The 19,977-nt window shown below is 38.5% G+C and overlaps 1 protein-coding gene across 3 annotated transcripts in view; it reads right to left on the bottom strand.

The window, feature by feature from the left end:
* The window catches only part of LOC140203191 (BAR/IMD domain-containing adapter protein 2-like 1), a 148,658-nt gene that overhangs the window by 78,108 nt on the left and 50,573 nt on the right, over positions 1 to 19,977 (bottom strand). For all 3 annotated transcript variants that reach the window (XM_072269115.1, XM_072269116.1, XM_072269117.1), the window contains exons 7-10: positions 12,458 to 12,610; positions 10,665 to 10,817; positions 6,125 to 6,266; positions 4,375 to 4,573 (exon numbers count right to left, since the gene is read on the bottom strand). In XM_072269115.1, the coding sequence (XP_072125216.1) occupies positions 4,375 to 4,573; positions 6,125 to 6,266; positions 10,665 to 10,817; positions 12,458 to 12,610 (647 nt within the window). The remainder of the gene's footprint in view (positions 1 to 4,374; positions 4,574 to 6,124; positions 6,267 to 10,664; positions 10,818 to 12,457; positions 12,611 to 19,977) is intronic.

The following is a 19,977-nucleotide window of genomic DNA, read 5'->3' as shown; positions in this document are numbered from 1 at the left end:
CTCAAAAAAATCTATTTCCGGGATATTGTACATAATTTCCAGGCGTCAGGAAGCCACTATCGACATGCGGGAGACTCCTGGATCTTCCGGGAGAGGTGGGATGTCCGAGTTTAGCTCATGGTGGAATGGCCGAGCAGACTCGATGGGCTGAATGGCCTACTTCTGCTCCTTTGTCTTGTGATTTTGTGAAATTCCTCACCAAGAAACACAAGGGAGGAAAATAAATTATTCATTTTCCCTCCCCAACCCACAAACTTTATGCTTAAGTGCTATAATCTTCTTTCAACTGTCCAATTTCCTGAGCTGTATCCACTTAAACTATGCTCAATTTAGAGTCCCTTAGCATCACTGAATGGCAGTTCCACCTCTAGACAGCAATTTAGACTGCTCTTGTAAAAACTGAATGTGGTACTAAAGTTGAATTGAACATTGACAGACTGACAGAGTCTTTAAAATTATTCCCAGTGTTTTGATCACAATGTCACCTTTGGTGGTGCAACAAGCAATCATTAATTACATGGCGATTCTCAGAGCATAAGCACAACTCCCTGGATTTCTACAAATGTAAGTGCAACAGGGGACAAAAAGATGATAGTGAATTTCAAATCAGAGTTCAAATAACATGAGGTGCAAAGGAGCATGCTTGAATAGGCATGTCATTTGTAATTTAAGGATTAGTTTAACATTCAGCATGGTGGAATGCCATCCAGGAACATGAATAATATTAACACTACATTCAGTATCCATTACAAGAGCCCGGCAGCAATTCTTTTTACATTCAAAAATTTGCAAAATCATTCAGATAGCTTAAAGGATTATTTTTAAACAGTATTTGCAGAAAACACAAAATCTTTATATTGTATAATTATTTTAGCACATACAATAGGAATTGCATTTTAAATCAATGAAGTCTTAAATCCAATCAGCAAAAATGTTTTAAAATATCAGTCCTTTATTCAAGTGATCTGTGCCAGAGGTATCTGATTTGAATCATGGAAGATATTGTGTGCTAAATATTCAGCTCTAGTTCATTTAGGAAACTAATTTATTATTTATATTAGGTAATGTTTTTCTCTTTACAGCACAGATGGACTGACTTCAAAGGAATGCAATGATTCAAGGAATCAACCCATCACTAGCTTTTCAAGCCAATTTATGGATATACAATAAAAAAACATCAACAAATCAACTCCCAGAATAAATAATTTAAAAAACCCAATTCTTTTTTATTATACTTGGCAAATACCATCCAAGTCATCCAAGCAAAAAGGAATTAACTAGGCTATATAGTAATGCTATTCTATAATGATGCAATCAGTATAGATATCACATATTTAAAGGTGCAGAATTTAAATATTGTAGGTATATAACTGAAACATGAATCTCACTTAAATCTAGTGGAAATCATGCATAATAAATTTCGCTCACTCATTAAGCACGTCATTATTCATGAACTTCAATTCATATTTGATCACAGTACATTAATGACGAAGTCAATCTAAAGCAGTGGTCCCCAACCTCCGGGCCGCAGACCGATACTGATCCATGAAGCATGCAGGGGTGCAGCGGTATCTGGAGTGCACCCAGCACATCTTTAAGAAAAAAAGCCAAAATAAACAAGCTAATTAATTAGGTGCTGCCCAGCACGCAAATGTTGACCCAGATCAGAGGCGATTGCCGATTGTGCTGCCTCTGATCTGGGCCGACGTTTACGTGCTGGGCAGTACCTAATCAATTAGCTTGTTTATTTCTGCTTTTTTGTTAAAGATGTGCTGGGTGCGCTCTGGATACTGCTGCACCCCTGCATGCTTCGCGGATTGGTATCGGTCCACAGCCCGGAGGTTGGGGACGATTGATCTAAAGAGTAACTGTTAGAGCCTATTGCTAAGCTCCTACACTAAAAGCTGTAATGGTCTAAATCCTGTAGGGAAAAAGTTACAGGAATATTTCCTAATGACAACGTATGTCAAAAAATTCAATTTTATTTTACAGCCTGCAGACTCTTAACCTTATTGATGCAAATCATCTGCTCTTCAACATTAAATAACAAAATTTGTAAACAGGTGGTTAAACTGTGTGCTTTGTTAACTATAGAGCTAGTGTATCTTTAATAACGGTTTTTTTGAAAAAGCTCCAGGCACTGCAATCCTGAAATAAAAATAGAAAATTGCCAGAAATACTCAGAAGCTTCAACAACATCTATTGAGAAAGAAATGGTTAACATTTCAAATCAATGACCTATCAACTGAAGCCGGAAAATATACAAAGCAAACATGCTTAAAGTTGTAGAGAACGAGAAGGGAGTGAAGGGAAAATAAAGGAAATTTGCAATAGTATGTAGACCAAAAAAAAACTGAATGATGCAAAGGCTTGTGATGCCAACTGAGAGAAGATGTTGAACAATTGTTAACTTGACCAATCCAGAGATGCATAAAAGGGACTGAATGAAGATAAAGGAGAAATATTTTTAAAAATCTGTGCTGAAAGAGAGACACAAGCACTGCAATTGCTGGAATCTGAATTCATAGAATCTGCTTGAACACAGGTCAAGCAGTGCCTGCAGAGACAAAAACAGTAACTTCACGTGACTGACTTAACATAACGCTTCATCAGAACAGATTATTTCAGACATTAGAATTACTTGTTTATGTCATTGTTGAGTTCAAATGTTGAGTTCTAAACAGGGGATGTGGTTGAAGCATACAAAGTCCAAAGTATGAAACGAAAGATAGGTCAGAGTATCGCGTAAAGTGACAGGAAACTGAAGGCTCAATGTACTAAACTGTAAACACTTTAAAAAATGTACATTTACTAAGGATAATTCATCTATTAACAAATCAAATTAGAAAATTGTAACTCCAACTAGGATACCTTACACACCAAACTAGCAGGGGAACTTGAAAATTATCACAGTTTGCTCTTAGAGGGGTGTACAAATGGTCAAGACTGAATTCAATAAAGTTTCCAAGTAGATTCACATTATAATATCACTGTGCTAGTTTTAAATAAAACAATTCCTTTTGTACTAATAGGCAGCTATGAATTCATTTCCATAGCTTTATATTTAAGGCTCAATTGTTCTAAAATGCATTAATCATTCAGACTAATTAACTTCAAGAAAACAGGTAATCTAACTGGTCACTATTACATTGCTGTCTGTGGAAGCTTGACAGATCTGTGCGCAAATTGACCACCTTGTCTCCTACATTACAAAGGCCACTATCTAAAGTTTGATTGTAATCAGCGAAAGATAACTTGTGCCTATTATAAATGTAAATCTTTATTTATTGACCTAGTTATTATGAGAGTTGCTATGAAACTGGCCATTACATGGAAAGCTAAGCTTCCAGCAAGATTACACAACATAATCCCTTATTTTATCCCATGTTGATTTTTGCTTTAAATTAGTTGCAGTAGAACTAAAATACATGATCAAGAAGCAATTCTGACACAACTTGCATCTGCAGGATTTCCAACCCACCTCAAGTTCAAGTTTAATTGTCATTCAACCATATAAATGTATACAGCTAAAGTAAATTGCTTCCCAAGAACCAAGGTGCAAAACACAGTACACACAGTCACACATCACATGCAATCACAAAATAATATTAGCACAACTTTGAATGGTATGGCCTGAAAACTGATGGAGCATGGGATGTTGTTCTGGAGCCACATTTCAGCAAGATCGAGCATATAGCAGTTCCTCATCGCAGACTGGGTCAGCCACAAAGGCAATCTAGCTAGCCTTCCCAGGGAGTGGATATTGAAGAGCAGCACTGACTTTATAGTTTCTGTTGGGATTGTGTTGAGGGGTAGGAAAGGAGGACAAGCAGGTGAACCTCCAGCTTCGCTGCTACCTTTGTGGCAGATCTTTTACAGACTCTCCAATGTAGTTCAGGATTGAGGACTCTAAGCTATCAGACTCTCATATGCACCTCTTCCGTGATGAATTAGGTTTTGAAACACTGACTCCAAGATATCTCTGGACTATCTCCCCCCCCACCCCCCAAAACTCACCTTTTATCTTGGACTATCATTGGAACTCTGATTTCCTTTATTCAAGCCACTGGGTGGCACTCAAGTATGGTAGATAGATACCCTTTAAGTGCAACATATTCGCAAGGAAATTTGAGATTTGAGAATGGGACACTTTTATTGGTCATAAACTCCCTCGGATTTAAGATTTTTAAGATTGGGAATGGGATTAAAGTTGAAAAATGGTCTTTGCATGTTAAAAAGTGAGATGGCAGGCTGTAAAATATCACCATGAGCTCAATTCATAGTAAATCAATGTCCAATAGTTGAATACTTTGTTTTAAGGTATTACCGATATAATACTTAAATTGTATTAACTTTGAAGACATGGGCACTCACAATTTAGTCATGTCATGTTCTCCATACAGCCAGCCATCCTTTTCTTCTGGTATTAGAAGTGTCAGTATATCTCCTTCCGCAAAGCTCAACATATTCTTGTTATTTCCTGCAGTGTGGGGGAAAATGCTTTTCACCTTTGGCCTCTGAACCATATTCAGTCCAGTTGCAACAGAAATCGATCTTGATAGACTGACATCATCTATGGAAAAATTAAATCAAACACGTAACATGATTTTCTCAATACCGGTATTATTTGCATCCAAACACAATGACAATAAGTTCAAGTACTCATGCTCATCAACAATGCAATTCATTGTAACTCTGAACATCACAAGTTAAAGGTGGCTAGTGAACTCTGTGCCATGTTCAATTAGCATGTCAATCAGTACACTACACTGATTATTATTGCCTCATTATAAGAAGGATGTGGAAGCTTTAGAGCAGTGGTCCCCAACTTGGAAACGATATGATTTGGTGATATCAGTCAGCTGCACCTTTTCTCATTCCCTGTCACACACTGTTGAACTTGAAACTCCCCCCCTCCCCACCCACCCCTCCATCGGCCGGTCCGCAAGAACATCGTCAATATTAAACCGGTCCACAGTGCGCAAAAGGTTGGGGACCCCTGCTTTAGAGGGCGCAGAGGAGATTTACCAGGATGCTGCTTGAATTACAGAACATGTTTTATGAGGAATGCTTGAGCGAGATGGGGCTGTTCTCTTTGGAATGGAGGTCAAGAGGTGACGCAATAGAGGTGTACAAGACGATAAGAGGCATAGATCAAGTGGACAGCCAGAGACTTATTCCCCAGTAGAAATGGCTAATATAAGGGGCACAATTTTAAGGGGACTGAAGGAAAGTATTGGGGGGGGGGGGAAGAGGGAGGACGTCAGATGCAAATTTCTTTCTTTAAAAAGAAATTACACAGAGTGGTGAGTGCATGGAACCCGCTGCCGTGGTGGTAGTGGTAGAGGCAGTTACATTAGGGACATTTAAACTCTTAGATAGGCACATGGATGGTAGTAAAATGGAGGGCTATGTGGGAGGGAAGGGTTAGATTGATTCAAGGTTAAAAGATCAGCAAATCATCAAGAGCCAGAGTCTGCACTGTACCATAGCATTCTATGTTCATTTCAGATATTTCAACAGTTTGAAGGTGGCATATTAAGCAGTATTAACTTTATTTCCCAGCGCAAGTTTTTACTTTACACTTTTTCCAACATATAATTACACTCTAGAAGTTTGAGAGCTGACTTCCTTCAAATTAAATATTCAGCTTAATTTTAAAAATCTACTCCATATAAGCAAGGAATTAGCATCTCCATTTATGCGTAACTGCTAGGTTTTCTGAAAATATCACAAAACAGATGTTAAGCAAATGATCAACCTCAAGAGGCAATCTCATTTCACTTTATACCAGTTGGAATACACTTAAATTGCAGAATTCAATAGCCATTATGCTCATTGAAGCAGCACATAATCAATCCCTCAAGATCCATCAACACTTCTGAAACCACTAAATATCTCACTGGTAGTTAGACACTTGTAAATAGCGGTTGATATACAGGTTTGAATACAAATGCATGGAATTTATCTCCCCCCCCACCAGCACTTCTCTTCCTCTTCAACACTCACCTATAACCTTCCTCGCATCACTTAGATAAACTAAATTACTGTAAGAAGGAGTAAACCCAAAGCTTGCTTGGATTTTACTGATATTTAGTAAACACTATTAAATTCTACTCCTTACCTGTAACTTCAGTGTTTCTCTCAATAGGGGCCATGCGTTGTGAATTTGGATTGTTGAACATATCCGGCAGAGGACTTTTCTGAAATCTTACAGGAGGAGCAGGTGGTATTTTTGAGTTATTCTGTAATACAGGATCATGCATCTAGAGAAAACAAACAAGATGCTTGTTCACATTAAATGGTTTGGTACACCTTAATCAAAAAAAAATTTTGGTTGCAGGTCCCCAAACCTCCCCCACCCTCCGTACAGTTGTATTAAAGAACAAGGGACTGATATCATTATCATTATGTATCATGTCATATGAAGTGGACGATCATGGCCTTTGACTGATTGTTCATGGCAAATATTTCCTACAGAAGTGGTTTGCCATTGCCTTCTTCTGAGAAGCATCTTTACAAGATGGGTGACCCCAGCCATTATCAATACTCTTCAGAGATGGTCTACCTGGCGTCAGTGGTCAAATATCCAGGACTTGTGATATGCACCAGCTGCTCATACAACCATCTACCACCTGCTCCCATGGCTTCACATGACTCTGATAGAGGTGTTAAGCAGGTGCTACACTTTGCCCAAGGGTGACCTGCAGGCTAGCAGACAGAAGGAGTGCCTTTCATCCTGCCACCCCTGATATACCTCTTGTTAAAAGACAGGAACCTGGTCATATTTTCCGGGACATCAGTATGGGAAACATTTTAACATGTACTTTGTACTTCATTAGAATGAGAAATCTAACCTCAACATTAGATCCATCTGTACTGCATTAATACCTGGAAAAATAATGTATTAAACAAACCAGTACATGATAATTCAGTATTAACCAGGTAATACCTCTTTTTGAGGTCAGATGCTGCTTGATTAGCCTCAGTTTTATTTGGATTAAAGTTAAGGAAGCCTTTTGCAAAGTTTAAAAGTGAAAAATTAGCACAGTTTGTTCCGCAGAAATTCAGGAATTAAAAGTCAAAGAAACTGATTAGTTTAAATGTTAAATGTACAAGCACACTAATTTTTTGTACATAAAAATTAACCTAATGTCCTTGCTACTTCCCTCCCCCCCGCCCCAAAAAGTTCCAATTCCCATTTTGTTTTAAAATACTGTAGAATTCCAAGGAAATAAGATTCACAGAAATTTAATTTTAAACAAACATTGCCACAAATTGCCTGAGGATCTAACTCCTGTTCCACCTATACTCCCACGTCTCTTTCTCACAAATCCTGCACCATAATGTGATTTCTAACATCAACTAGAAGTGTTTGCTCAAAAATTTTCCCAATACAGCTTGACAAGTTATTGAACTCAATAACCAGCCCTAATTACTGGAAAAAGGTTATTAATCAGCCACGTACTTCTGTAGTTTTTTTTGTAAAAGGAGTTTCTTTGAAAAAGCAAAAAAAAAATTTCTTAATTAGAAAGATCACTTTCAAATTCTGCATGGTGGAGTTTTCTACTTTGAATTGCTTGGCACTCAGAATTCAGAACATTTCTATTAACTACATCCAAGACAGAGCTTTAATTTAGAAATCAAGCAACTGATTTTTCCTTAAGGTATGTGCGATAAATTGTACTTTTACAAAATTCTATGTGATTAAAAGGATAAGGTATTAAACTTACTCCACTTTACAACATTAGTGAAATGTTATTTCTTCCATTTGCAAATATTGTTTTATGCAGTCAGGGTGCTATAATCATCCATAGTAGTACAGGTTGAGGGAGGAGTAAAGGTAATTATTATCCTCTTTCTAATATACAGCCTAGAAAGCGTGTGTGTGTGTGTGTGTGAATACTGGATAAGAACAGGACTAGCTGTATTATAAAACTTACTTTGCTTGTTGGTTGAAGAGTATAATTTATGATAATGAAGGAAGAAAGGCCACAGCCTCAGTACCAGGAAGTTGTATTTATGGTAATTATACTCCAGTTTGTTAGCACCATCAGAAAGAAAGGGGAGAAATAAATTGCGGGCTTATAACTCGATAATACCATCACACTATCAAAATCCTGGGACCCTTCTTGGCCCAAAGGTCGAAAGAACCAGCCATATAAATATCATAGCCACAAGAGGTAGGAAGCTGAGTACTTTACGCCTAGTAACTCATCTTCTGACAACTGAAAGACTTTAGACCAAGCGCAAGTCAGGACTGTGATAGAAGACACTTATGTTTTGCCAAGATGAGTTACTTCTCCAACTTATTTTCTCACGCATACCAGCCACTGAATCTAACATTTAACATTATGGCGCTATGGTATCGTAGCAGTTAACACAACATTATTACAGCTCAGGGCGTCAGAGTTCAGAGGTCAATTCCAGCATTCTTTTGTAAGAAAGTTTATGCATTCTTCCCATGTGCATGTGGGTTTCCTCCCATAGTCCAAAGACATACTGATTAGTAGATTAGTCATCGTAAATTGTCCTATCATTAGGCTAAGGTTAAATCAGTGGGCTGCAGGGTGGTGCGGCTTGGTGAGCCAGAAGGGCCTGTTCCGCACTGTATCTCTAATTTAAAAAGTAAAATAAATAAAACATTCACCTACATTAAGGGCAAGTTACAGCAGCCAGTTAACTTATTAATCAGAACATCATTAGGACGTGGAGGAAAGCAGAGCACCTAATGGAAATCTATGTGGCCGTATACAAAATGTGCAAACCTTTACGCAGACAGCAGAGGCTAGAACTGAACTCGGGTCTCTTTGCTGAATCAGCAGCACCATCTGCAGTGTTACTGTGCTGTCTAGATGATGATGGGTTCCTAGACCACTGCAATCACCACGTGGTAGTGGTGGGGCAAGGAATGATTATGACGACAAATGGAGAAGTGATCAAGGAGATTTTTGTCCTAGATGGTGTAACACCAAGACAGGCAAGGGCAAGGAGGATAATGGGAATACTTTAATTATGAGCATTGCAGTAGTTTAAGGAAGCAGTTCACTAACACTTTTTCAAGGACAGTTAGGGAGGTACTAAGTGATGGTCTCGTCAGCAATGCCAGATCCCCAAAAAAGATTAAAATAATTCTTATTAAAAATAAACTAACACATACTAGCAATATCTTATCCAGAGCTTGAGAATGGTCACAGGAATGAAAGGGTTAATGTTTGAGGAGTGTTTGATGGCTCTGGGTCTGTACTCTATCTAGAGTTTAGAAAAATGACGGGGTGATATCATTGAAACCTTTTGAATATTGAAAGCCTAGTGGACATGAAGAGGATGTTTCCTATAGTGGGGGAGTCTAGGACAGAGGGCACAACCTCAGAATACAAGAACATTACTTTAGACCAGAGATGGAGGAACTTGATCGCTGCCCTAAACATCACTGGTGTAATAGTCAGTAGAGAGAAAAGCCTAGATATTACTAATACTTCTTTTGTCAGTCTGTATTACAATAACAAAAGCTACAGTGGCTCTGATGTGGCATTTTTACTAATTGCTAACGGTATGGAAACACAAGCCATAAATACCAGACAAGAATAAATACTTAAATAACCCTGCCTTCCCAGGTATGTTACTTTCACTTACATGGACAAGAGTCAATGAACTGTTACTACACTCTGCTCAGAGATCAGTCTAGTTAACTCCTTTCTTCCAGCTCTTGGAGTTTTAATGTTGTTAACCTAGGTGATTTTAAAAACATTTCAAGAAAAGGAAGCCAAGAAAATCTAAACTCAACTGACTCAAAAATAAAATTTCGGACAGGTCAAAGGATATTATTAAAACTGACGCAGTATTCAAACTTAAGTTCTTTGGAACAGGTTTACTGGCCCCCTCCAGCCACATATACCTACTAAAACTATCCCACCGTCCTGGTTTGCCAACCCTTGCTTGGGAGATAGGAAAGCGTCTTGCCGTTGTTTTTGTGTTGTTGTTGCTTGCATGGTTCTTCTGAGCATCACAGGCAGGCTGTGTTGGTGCTATAATGTGTGGCTACATTTGTGGGCTGCCTCATCACATCCTTAGTTCTATTGGTTGTTAATGCAACCAGTGCAGTTCAATGTAGAATGTATGTATCCATGCATGCATGTTCCAAAGTACATGTGATAAATAAATCTGAATGCGTATCATTCTCCCTCTTTTTACTGGTTATGTCCTCTCTCCACTTCCATCTATCATGCATCTAAACTTCCCTACAAAACTCTCTTCACCTCTCCACCCTGTCAGTCCACCAATTACCTCTGTCACAGATCTCCCCCTCCTCATACCAGCCATCTTCTCCGCCCCCCCAGTCCTTATGCAGCATTTTGATCCAGAATGTCAACACATCCTTTCCCCCCAACAGACGCTGCTCAAGCCACTGAGTTTCTCCAGCAGATTGTAGCTCCAGATTCCAGCATCTGCATTCCCTTGCGTCTCCTGGTTAAATAAGATTGTCCTTCAACAGAAGTATGCTGACCATTCCCAAATATTTATAGTAATTTTTCCAAGGTGCTGAACTAAAATGACTTTAGTAACAAATTCTAACATTTCTCTATTAAGCTTTAAGCTTTAGTGCAAAACATAGAATATTTCATTCAGCAGTCAAATTCACTATGTCAAAGCCAGGTACTCACAGTGTATCTTCCTATGATTGGAGAAGGTTGAGGAGTTTTGGACAGGTATGGTGGGAAGCTACTTTCATCTTCATTCAAAAAGTCTGGCACCTTTGTGGCTTCCACACACTTGTCCTGCCAATGAATTATTTTGGCACGAAGGAACCCATTGGCCTAATTGAAAACACAATTATACAATGGTTAATAAATGGAAATTATGTTTTTTTTAAAAAATAGTTTGAGCAAATTGGATAGAATTCATGCTGTGCAAACATCTACATCTATGCATTCTAATTGTTTCTTTTCTCAGCCTGTCTTAAGGCCACAAGACATAGGAGCAGAATTAAGCCATCTGGCCCATCGAGGCTGCTCCATCATTCCATCATGGCTGACTCATTATCCTTCTCAACCCCATTACCCTGCCTTCTCCCCGTAAACTTTGACACCCTTACTCATTAACAACCTGTCAATCTACGCATTAAATATACTCAATGACTTTACGTCCACAGTTGTCTGTTGCCAAGATTTCCAGATTCACCACCCTCTGGCTAAAAAAAAAAAAAAAAAAAAAAAAAAAAAAAAAAATTCTTCCTCTGCTCTAAAGGGTCACCCCTCTATTCTGAGGCAGTGCCCTCTAGTCTCCAGTCCCCTTGAGCTCCTTTATCTTTAAGCTCCTGAACTTCTTTCCCTAGACCAGGGGTTCCCAACATTTATGCCATGGACCCCTACTATTAACCAAGGGGTCAACAGACCTCAGGTTGGGAAATCCTGTCCTTAGACACTTGGTAATTGTCTGAAGCTGAACCAGATTACTGGCAGGGTGCTGTTTGACCCAGAGCAGTGCTTTCAACCACACACTTGCTTCATTGTCAGTTTTAACATCTTCACCTCCACAAAGTTTACAAGCAGTTCTATCACAATTCATCTGGCATTGAAGCTTTCAATCATTTTGTGACTTCTATATTTTACAATTCCAATACTCTCCTGGTCAGCCTCTGACATTCCACAATGAACATCCAAAGCATTGTTATACCAGTGGCTTGTCTTGTTGCAAATCCCATTTATCACCATGTCTCAATCTAATAAAACAATATTAAATCCTTGTTTCTCCTCCCTCAATTTTTGTTTCTCCCCATTTCCTTAGCAGTCCTGGTGAAGGACATCAGCCCAAAACCCCAACTGTTTATCCCTCTTCAGAGATGCTGCTTGACTTGCTGAGTTCCTTCACCATTTTGTGTGTTGCTCTTAAATTCCTGTTTGCTTTCAAATCACCCCTTGGCCATGGTCATTCTCATTTTTTGCAAACTCCATCAACCTTACACAAGTCTGAAGTCACTGCCTCTTATACAATTCTGATATTAGTTCCTCTAGCACTGGCCAAAGTATTCTGAGCTCCTTTGGCTGTAGATTCTTGAGCCACCAGAATTTCCTTCCCTCTGTCTTGCCATTCTCCTTTAAAATCTACATCCATGACCACTCTTGATCATCTGCCAATGTCTCCTATGTTTCTTTTAAATTGTTAATACTCTATATAACACCTCAGAACACGCGCCACATGAGGACTTGTCATACATATGACAATTATTGATGGTGCTCTTCTTTTAGATAAAAAAACAATGGAGCTGGATGGTAGATTTTCTAACTTCCCTCTCCTTCTGTGGGTACAAACTGCACAAGTGCAGTGTAAAATATTAAGTGCAGCTATTTCCAGTTCCTTAAAGTAAGAGTGCTTCTAATTTTGATAATTTTAATGCTTTCCAATTTTTTTTTTTAAGAAAGATAACAACAGTTGTTTCACAGTTCTTTATATGGACCTTTTCATGATAGTTGCTTAGGTCTTGCGAAAAACTGCAGTGCTTGTCCGCCAGAAAGCAGAAGCGTCTTTTTTCTTCAAGTAAAGCCTCTTTGCAGCCATCAGTGATAAACTTCTGAATCTCATTTTCTCTCGTATTGATAGTTGCTAGAACCTGAAAAAAAAATGCATGCGACTTTATCTTTTTCACAATCTATAGTCATTTCTACCATATCATAATTACAGATTCTTGGTTTCTTCAAAAATCAAATTTCTGCATATTTTTGCCATGTTATCATAGCTATGCATATTTAATACATCAGAAAGCACTATATTCTGGACAGTTGATAAGAAATATTTCTAGTATGAAAGGCTATATTTCAGAAGCCAAAAATATTAAAATATCCCAAAACTGGTCATTGAAATTTAACCTGTGTGAAAATGAGAGAAAGCTGACCTTTCTTATCATATTTTGGGAGTCTTAAGGAATTACCTACTAGTTGAGGGCATTTGATTGTACTTGGGAAGTTGCCTCCCATTTAACATGCTTATAATTTACCTCACAGAATGGTTGATGAATTGTAAATATGAGTGTATTTTGGATCATCTGACATGTTGCAGATGTGTGTGAGCCGTCGTCTTGAAGTAGTGTGGGGGTATGGTTGTGAAATGTCCGTATTTGTATTTGTGAATTGTTGTGTTGTAAATATATTAGCTGCCATGATATGTTCAGGGAGGGAGGGTGGGGGGAAGTTTGTTTTGGGGGTACGATATTAAAGCAAAATGGGGGAAAATGTAATCCATTATATATTCTGTATTGAGTCATTCCTTCAATAAAAATAAAAAATTAATTTTTTTTTAAAATGAGAGAAAGCTTATATAGACAATGTGACTTGTAGCCATTTTAATACACTCAGTGGCCATTTTATTAGATACATCTGTACATTTGCTCGTTAATGCAGACATCTAATCAGCCAATAATGTGGCAGCAACTCAATGCATAAACACATGTAGGCATGGTCAACAGATTTAGTTGTTATTCAGACCAAACATCCAAATCAGGAAGAAATATAATCTGAGTGACTTTGACCATGGAATGATTGTTGGTGCCAGGCACAGTGGTTTGAATATAATCATAAACTGCTGATCTCTTAAGATTTTCACACACAGCAGCTTACAGTGCAAAAAAAAAATCAAAACAAAGCATCCAGTGAGCGGCAGTTCTGTGGATGAAAACACCTGGTTAATGAGAGGTCAGAGGAGAACTGTCAGACTGGCTTTCAAGCTGACTGGAAGGTGACAATAACTTAAATAACCACGCATAACAGTGCTGTACAGAAGAGCACCTTTGAATGCACAACTTCTTGAACTTTGAAGTGGATGGGCTACTACAGCAGAAGACCACACCAGGTTCCACTCCTGTGGCCATTTTATTAGGTAAACTTATATGCCTAATGAAGTGGCTACAGTGTATAAAAATACTGCTCTCCCAAGCTAAAAGATTCATTATAAAGGGAATTTGATCTGTAGGTATAACAGGATGGCAATAAATTAATGGCTTTCCTCAGTTACTTTCTTACTTTATTGTTAATATACAAATGATAGTCAATGTGGACCACTGGTAAATGCATTTTATAAAAATACACTTTTCTGAAGCACATCCACCCCATATATTCACACATTAATCTGCATACAATTTCCAGGTTGTTATTCCTATTCCAACATCTATTAATAGAACTAACTGGTAGGCAAGGTATACTCTTTCCAGTTCCTTGTTTCATTTCAAGGACAAATAAATGAGAGTGGCTGTTATGTTTTGTAATTCCAAAACACAAACTTATTGAAAAGAAAACACGGAGCTGGGAATAACTTATGTTCTTAGCTATACTTTTAGTGAGACATACATGTATGACATGTTTTGTATGTACTTTTACATATAGACCGTAATAAATTATTTAAACAAAGAATGCTTAATCAAATATATTTACAATAATACTCAAATATTACTGAAATATTAAATACACAACACTTGGCTAAAGATTTAGTCACTGTTGAGGATTTCTTACTCTTGTGGGATAACATCTTTCCTGGCTGGGGGGAGGGGAGTGGGGGGGGGTCACTTTGCTTGAGAGGAGAGACTTGTGGCAGTGAAATAATCTCAGCTTCTTTTGGCCTCCTCTGTGGTGGCTGTAGGAGTTGACTCTGGACACCTGAACAATGCCTGGGAAGCTTCCCTAGATGATGTGGATCATTGTGTGTGCATACAGTGTCTGACATCACCATTTCCTCTGACTTTTGGAAAGCCACCTCACATTGCTTTCTTCATTGCAATTTCTTCCTGACCTGCAGTAATGAGTTCAAGGGGTGGAGCATAGTACCAGGAACCTGTTATAGTAATTGACAAATCCTAAAAAGGGCCGCAGCTGTGACATGTCCTTTGGCCTTGGAGCATCCATCACTACTTGAACTTTCTCAGCACACCCGTGTAATTCTTGTGTGTCAATGGTGTGACCACTGTGATGCTTGGTTTAAAGAATTCACACTTGTTGTGTTGTGCTGAGCCCATGATCTTTTTAACACAGTATTGAGATTTTGGAGATGTTCCTTGTCATCCTCATCGGTAACAATGATGTTATCCAGATCACACTGAGTGCCTGGACAGTCTTGCAGCACCTGGTCCACAGCTTTTGCTAGAGTGCAGGTGCAGATGCTACTTCAATAAAGCCCTTTGTGTGTGTTTATGGTGAGAAACACTTTGGACTCTGCTTCCATCTTCATCTGTAGGTAGGCCTCAGCCAAGTCCACTTTGCTGAAGTGTTTTCCTGCAGGTGTTGTCTGCACTTTGCTTGATCTTTCATTGATCCTGTTATTGTTACAGTTCTATAGATTTGCTGAGTATGCCCGCAGGAAAATGGATCTCAGGGTTGTATGGGGTGACATATTTTGATAATAAAATTTATTTTGAATTTTGAAAGGTTTGCAAAAACATCCTCTATCCTCAGCAGAGGGTACTGATCTACTTTCAGTACTGGGTTAATGGTGACTTTAATTACCACAGATCCTGACAGACCCATTCTTCTTAGCTACTGGGACCATGGACTCCACTCAAACTTGGAAAGAATTCATTCAGCCTCCATGCGATCTAGCTCACTGGCTACTTTATCATGAATGGCACAAGGAACTAGACAGGCTTTGCAAAACCCAGGTGTGGCATTTTCATATAACACTATACATATTTGATATATCTGAGTTTTCCAATGCCATCCTTGAACACTGCTGTAGCATCATCCAGTGTCTTTCTTAATTCACTTTCAGTTGACTCTGTTGCAGGGAATGTGGCATGCAAATGGTGGATGGAACTCCAATCAAGTTGCAGTTGTCTCAGCCAATCATGATCCCACAATGCTGGTCCTCCTGTTTTTAAACCACATACAAGCCCAATGTAGCTTCTTGTTTGTTGTATTTCATTGTTACAAATGTCATTCTCACAGGAGTTATCTTTTCTCCAGTACAAGTTTTAGTTGGATATCTGCTTCAGTTTAGTATCTTTGAAAAGCTGTTCACTCATTTTGTGGAATAACTGAAACAGCTGAGCCAGTGTCCAGTTCCATTTTAATTAATTTACTGTTAACTTCGTGTCAGCCCTATTGTTTGTCTCATGTTGGTTTCCTCAAGGTTACCCAGTCCTGTATCACTCATAATTATCAGATTTTTCATCAACATGCAGATTACTACTCTTTTTGACACTGCAACTTTACTTTTTAAGCTTCTTCTCTTCCCTGTGCAGTCTATTTATTTTGTCTGCCCAATATGCTATTTGTACGTGTTCTACTTTGTTGCATTTTCTGCAAGTTTCACCTTTAAATATACACTAGTTTGGTGAATGTGAGTCCCTGCCATAATGGTAATACCATTTGTCTAGCCAGGCCAACTTCTGTTTAGATATTGTAATTTTGTTCACATTCACTTCCTGTCTGCAACTCAATTGTGCCCGTTATAACTGAGTTGCGGCACAGATGAAACTATTTCAACTGCTATTTTAAAATGTAAACTGCGCTTCATTTAGAGCTGTTTTTGAATGTCTTCTTGTAACATTCCACAAACTAAATGATCTCCATGCATCATTAAGCACATTACCGAACTGACTATACTCACTCTGTTCAATTCAGCCACGTATACTGAAACGGACTCCCCTACCTTTTGATTCTGCTTATGAACTCTAAAGCTTTTTGCATTCAACAATGGCTTTGGTTTCAACTCTTCCTGCATTACTTTCACAATATCATTTCAGCAGGTTTGGTTGGAGCAGTCAAATCTCTAACCAAACACAATCTACCAGCCTTCTCCTTCCCACCCTCCCCCCACCTTCTTTATAGGGCCTCTGTCCCTTCCCTCTACAGTCCTGACAAAGGGTTCCGGCCTGAAACGTCGACCGATCTTTTCCACGGATGCTGCCCTACCTGCTGAGTTCCTCCAGCGTGTTGTGAGTGTTGCTTAAACCTCTAACTAAACTGTATACCTTTAAATCCAATGCACTGAGCAAAATTGGCACTCGCTACTCATCAGCTATGCTTTAAAATACTATTCAATTCACTCAGCATATAATATCCAGTTATTCATTGTGTAATCAAGTGCATCCATCTTTCTGATGCAGCCAGCGTCTCTGCTCTCTTTTTAAGATCACCTGGTACTCACTGTTAACGGACTTATGAATTTTGTCCGTTTCCTGCCTTCTTTTAAACTCTACCATCTTCTGTCCCTTCCAACGAACACATGCTACAGTGTTCTATTTTTTTAAAAAAACTAACACCTTGCTGCACTTCAACACGTAGGTAGATGTCTTGGGTTCACTTAAAACTTCCTTGTCACCATTGTTGTTTTGTAACTTCAAAACAAAACTAATTGAAAGGAAAATACAAAGCTGGGAATAACTCGTGTACATTCTTAGTTTTACTTTTAGTGAGACGCACACGTATGATGTGGTGCCGTGATGACATAATGCCATGTACGTACTTTTACATCTAACCCGTAATGAATTAAACATCAAAGAATGCTTCAAACAATACATTTACATTATTGAAGTATTAAATACACAGTGATGCAAATTTAGAATATAGTACAGTATAGCATAGGAGCATGCCCCACTTTATCCTTGAGTGATCCTACTTAGTCCCTAGATATCTTCTTACTCTTGATGTACAGAATGCCCTGGCATGCTTTAATTTTACTTGCCAAGGACTTAGCATGGACTCGCCTGGCTTTCTCAATCCCCTTCTCGGGTTCTCTTCTAGCTTCTTTATAATCCCCAAGGCGATCTGCTTGATTTTAGCTTCCGATACTTTACATATGCTTCCTTTTTCTTTCTGACTAAATTCACCAACTTGACTTTTAATGTTCCCTTACCTTGGTATCCTTGTCCTTCCTCCTTACCAGAACACAACAGTACCCTCAATGAAATGGGCATATTTCCAGAACTTTTAAATTTACAAGAGCACCTTTTCTCCAAAATACATTCTATGTGTATCTATTGTAAAATACCTTAACATCCATACTACAGCCACAAAAATGTTACAAGATAAAAAAATTTGTTGAAAGAAATAATTCTCAGAAAAAATTGAATATCTGAATAGTCACCTTTTGTAGCTGGAACAAAAAACTCAAAATTTGCCTTATAAATGGCTTATTTAACAAAGGGATTATACACTCAATGGCCATGTTCTGCCTCTAGAGGCGCTGCTCATTTTGTATGTAGGTATACAAACGTAAAGTGGCCACTGCATGCACTTAAATGATTAAACCATTCACGCTCAGGTGAAGGATCTCGGCACGTAATGTAAATTGTTTATTCATTTCCATAGCTGCTGCCTGACCCAAGTTCTTCCAGCATTTTGTGTGTGTTGCTCTGGATTTCCAGCAGTTTGCTGCAGAATCTCGTGTTTATTATTTAAATTGTTTTGGGGCAGATTCGATGGCCTGAATAGCCTAATTCTGCAGTCTTATGGCCTTTAACAAAGTGATATACAAACTTGATAAAAGATGAGTAACCATCATCCTCCCTTGACAGGAAGTAACTATATTTAGACTCTTTGTTTTGTTCCATTTATTTTTGTGACGTGGGTGTTACTGGTATTTATTGTCCATCCCTAGTTACACATTGTGAAAACGTCAATCACCAACTGAACAGACACCTTCAGCATCCTCCCTACCCAACCCTTGCCTTTCATCACAACTGTGGCTTTTGTGGGTGGGGAAATAAATTATTAAAATTCACTTTGCATTTTTGGCAAACATCAGTAGATTAAAAATGTGAGCTAATGCCAAATAAATTTACATTCAATGCAGTCATCAACGTTATTCCAAAGCATTAGGTAGAAGGAAATAGACTGGATAAATAGCTTGAACAGAAACTCCACTGTTACATACATTGGAAGCTCCAAATTCATTTTTAAACAAGATGTTTTCATATATTGTTGCTACTTATGAAGTCCAATATTCACAATGATTGTACTCCAAAATACAGAACTACATGTGTACATGATTTCAGAATCAGAAACTTGTAGACTAGGGGGATAACATTCGGCTCATTGAGCTATGCAGTACTGAACAAATTAATCAATCATTTTCCCCAATACCTTGCTAATTAACAAATTGCTGCCACTCAACACACATATACACCCTGTTTGATGCCCTGCCACATGAATTCCACCCCCCTGCCACCCTACTTCCCAACTCACAGACACACACAGTCTTGCACTGTTCACTTTTGTTGCTGTTTCACATATTTATACTACGGCTTGTTTTATAATAGTGCTAGTAACATTCTACTGTCTTACCTAAACCTATACCTCACACTTTATGTCAATCTTCCAGGGACCTGTGCTAATATTATAGTGCCCGTATCTTCTATATGTACTGTCTTGCTCCTTAGCCCCACAGGAATGATGTTTCATTTATCTGTATACAACCTGATCACTGGCACCAGCCAACCTGCCATCAAGGACATACATACAGAAAAGTGCCAGAAAAGGGTCAGGATCCTGAAGGAACCCACCTACCTGCTCATAGATTGTTTATCCCACTCCCATCAGGGAGGAAGCTATGTAGCATCCAGATCAGGGCCACAAGGCTCAAAAACAGTTACTTTCTCCAAGCAGGAAGGCTGATCAACTCCTCCACCCAATAACCCACCCCTCGACAACTTTATCATTTCCTGTCAGCCACCTTATGTACAGATACTCCTGTGCCTAGTGTCACTTTATGAACATACAATCAATCTATGCAATTAAGCCATCTAATGTATTTATTTTTATTGTGTTCTTTATCTTTTGTGTTTTTTTTTTGAGTGCTGCATTAGATTTGGAGTAACAATTATTTCATTCTCCTTTACACTTGTGTACTCAAAATTACATTAAACAATTTTTAAGTTGAATGAGAAACTTAAAACTTGAATTAGTTATTTTCGGGGGGCGGGGGGAAGCCTGCTTGCATTTACCTCATCTATATCCCTTGGGAGAGACAGAGAGACAGAGAGACAGAGAGACA

Source organism: Mobula birostris, chromosome 9, assembly GCF_030028105.1.
Source record: "Mobula birostris isolate sMobBir1 chromosome 9, sMobBir1.hap1, whole genome shotgun sequence".
Classification (NCBI taxonomy): Eukaryota; Metazoa; Chordata; class Chondrichthyes; order Myliobatiformes; family Myliobatidae; genus Mobula; species Mobula birostris.
The sequence above is the reverse complement of the archived record's forward strand: the minus strand, read 5'-3'. Positions and strand labels throughout refer to the sequence as shown.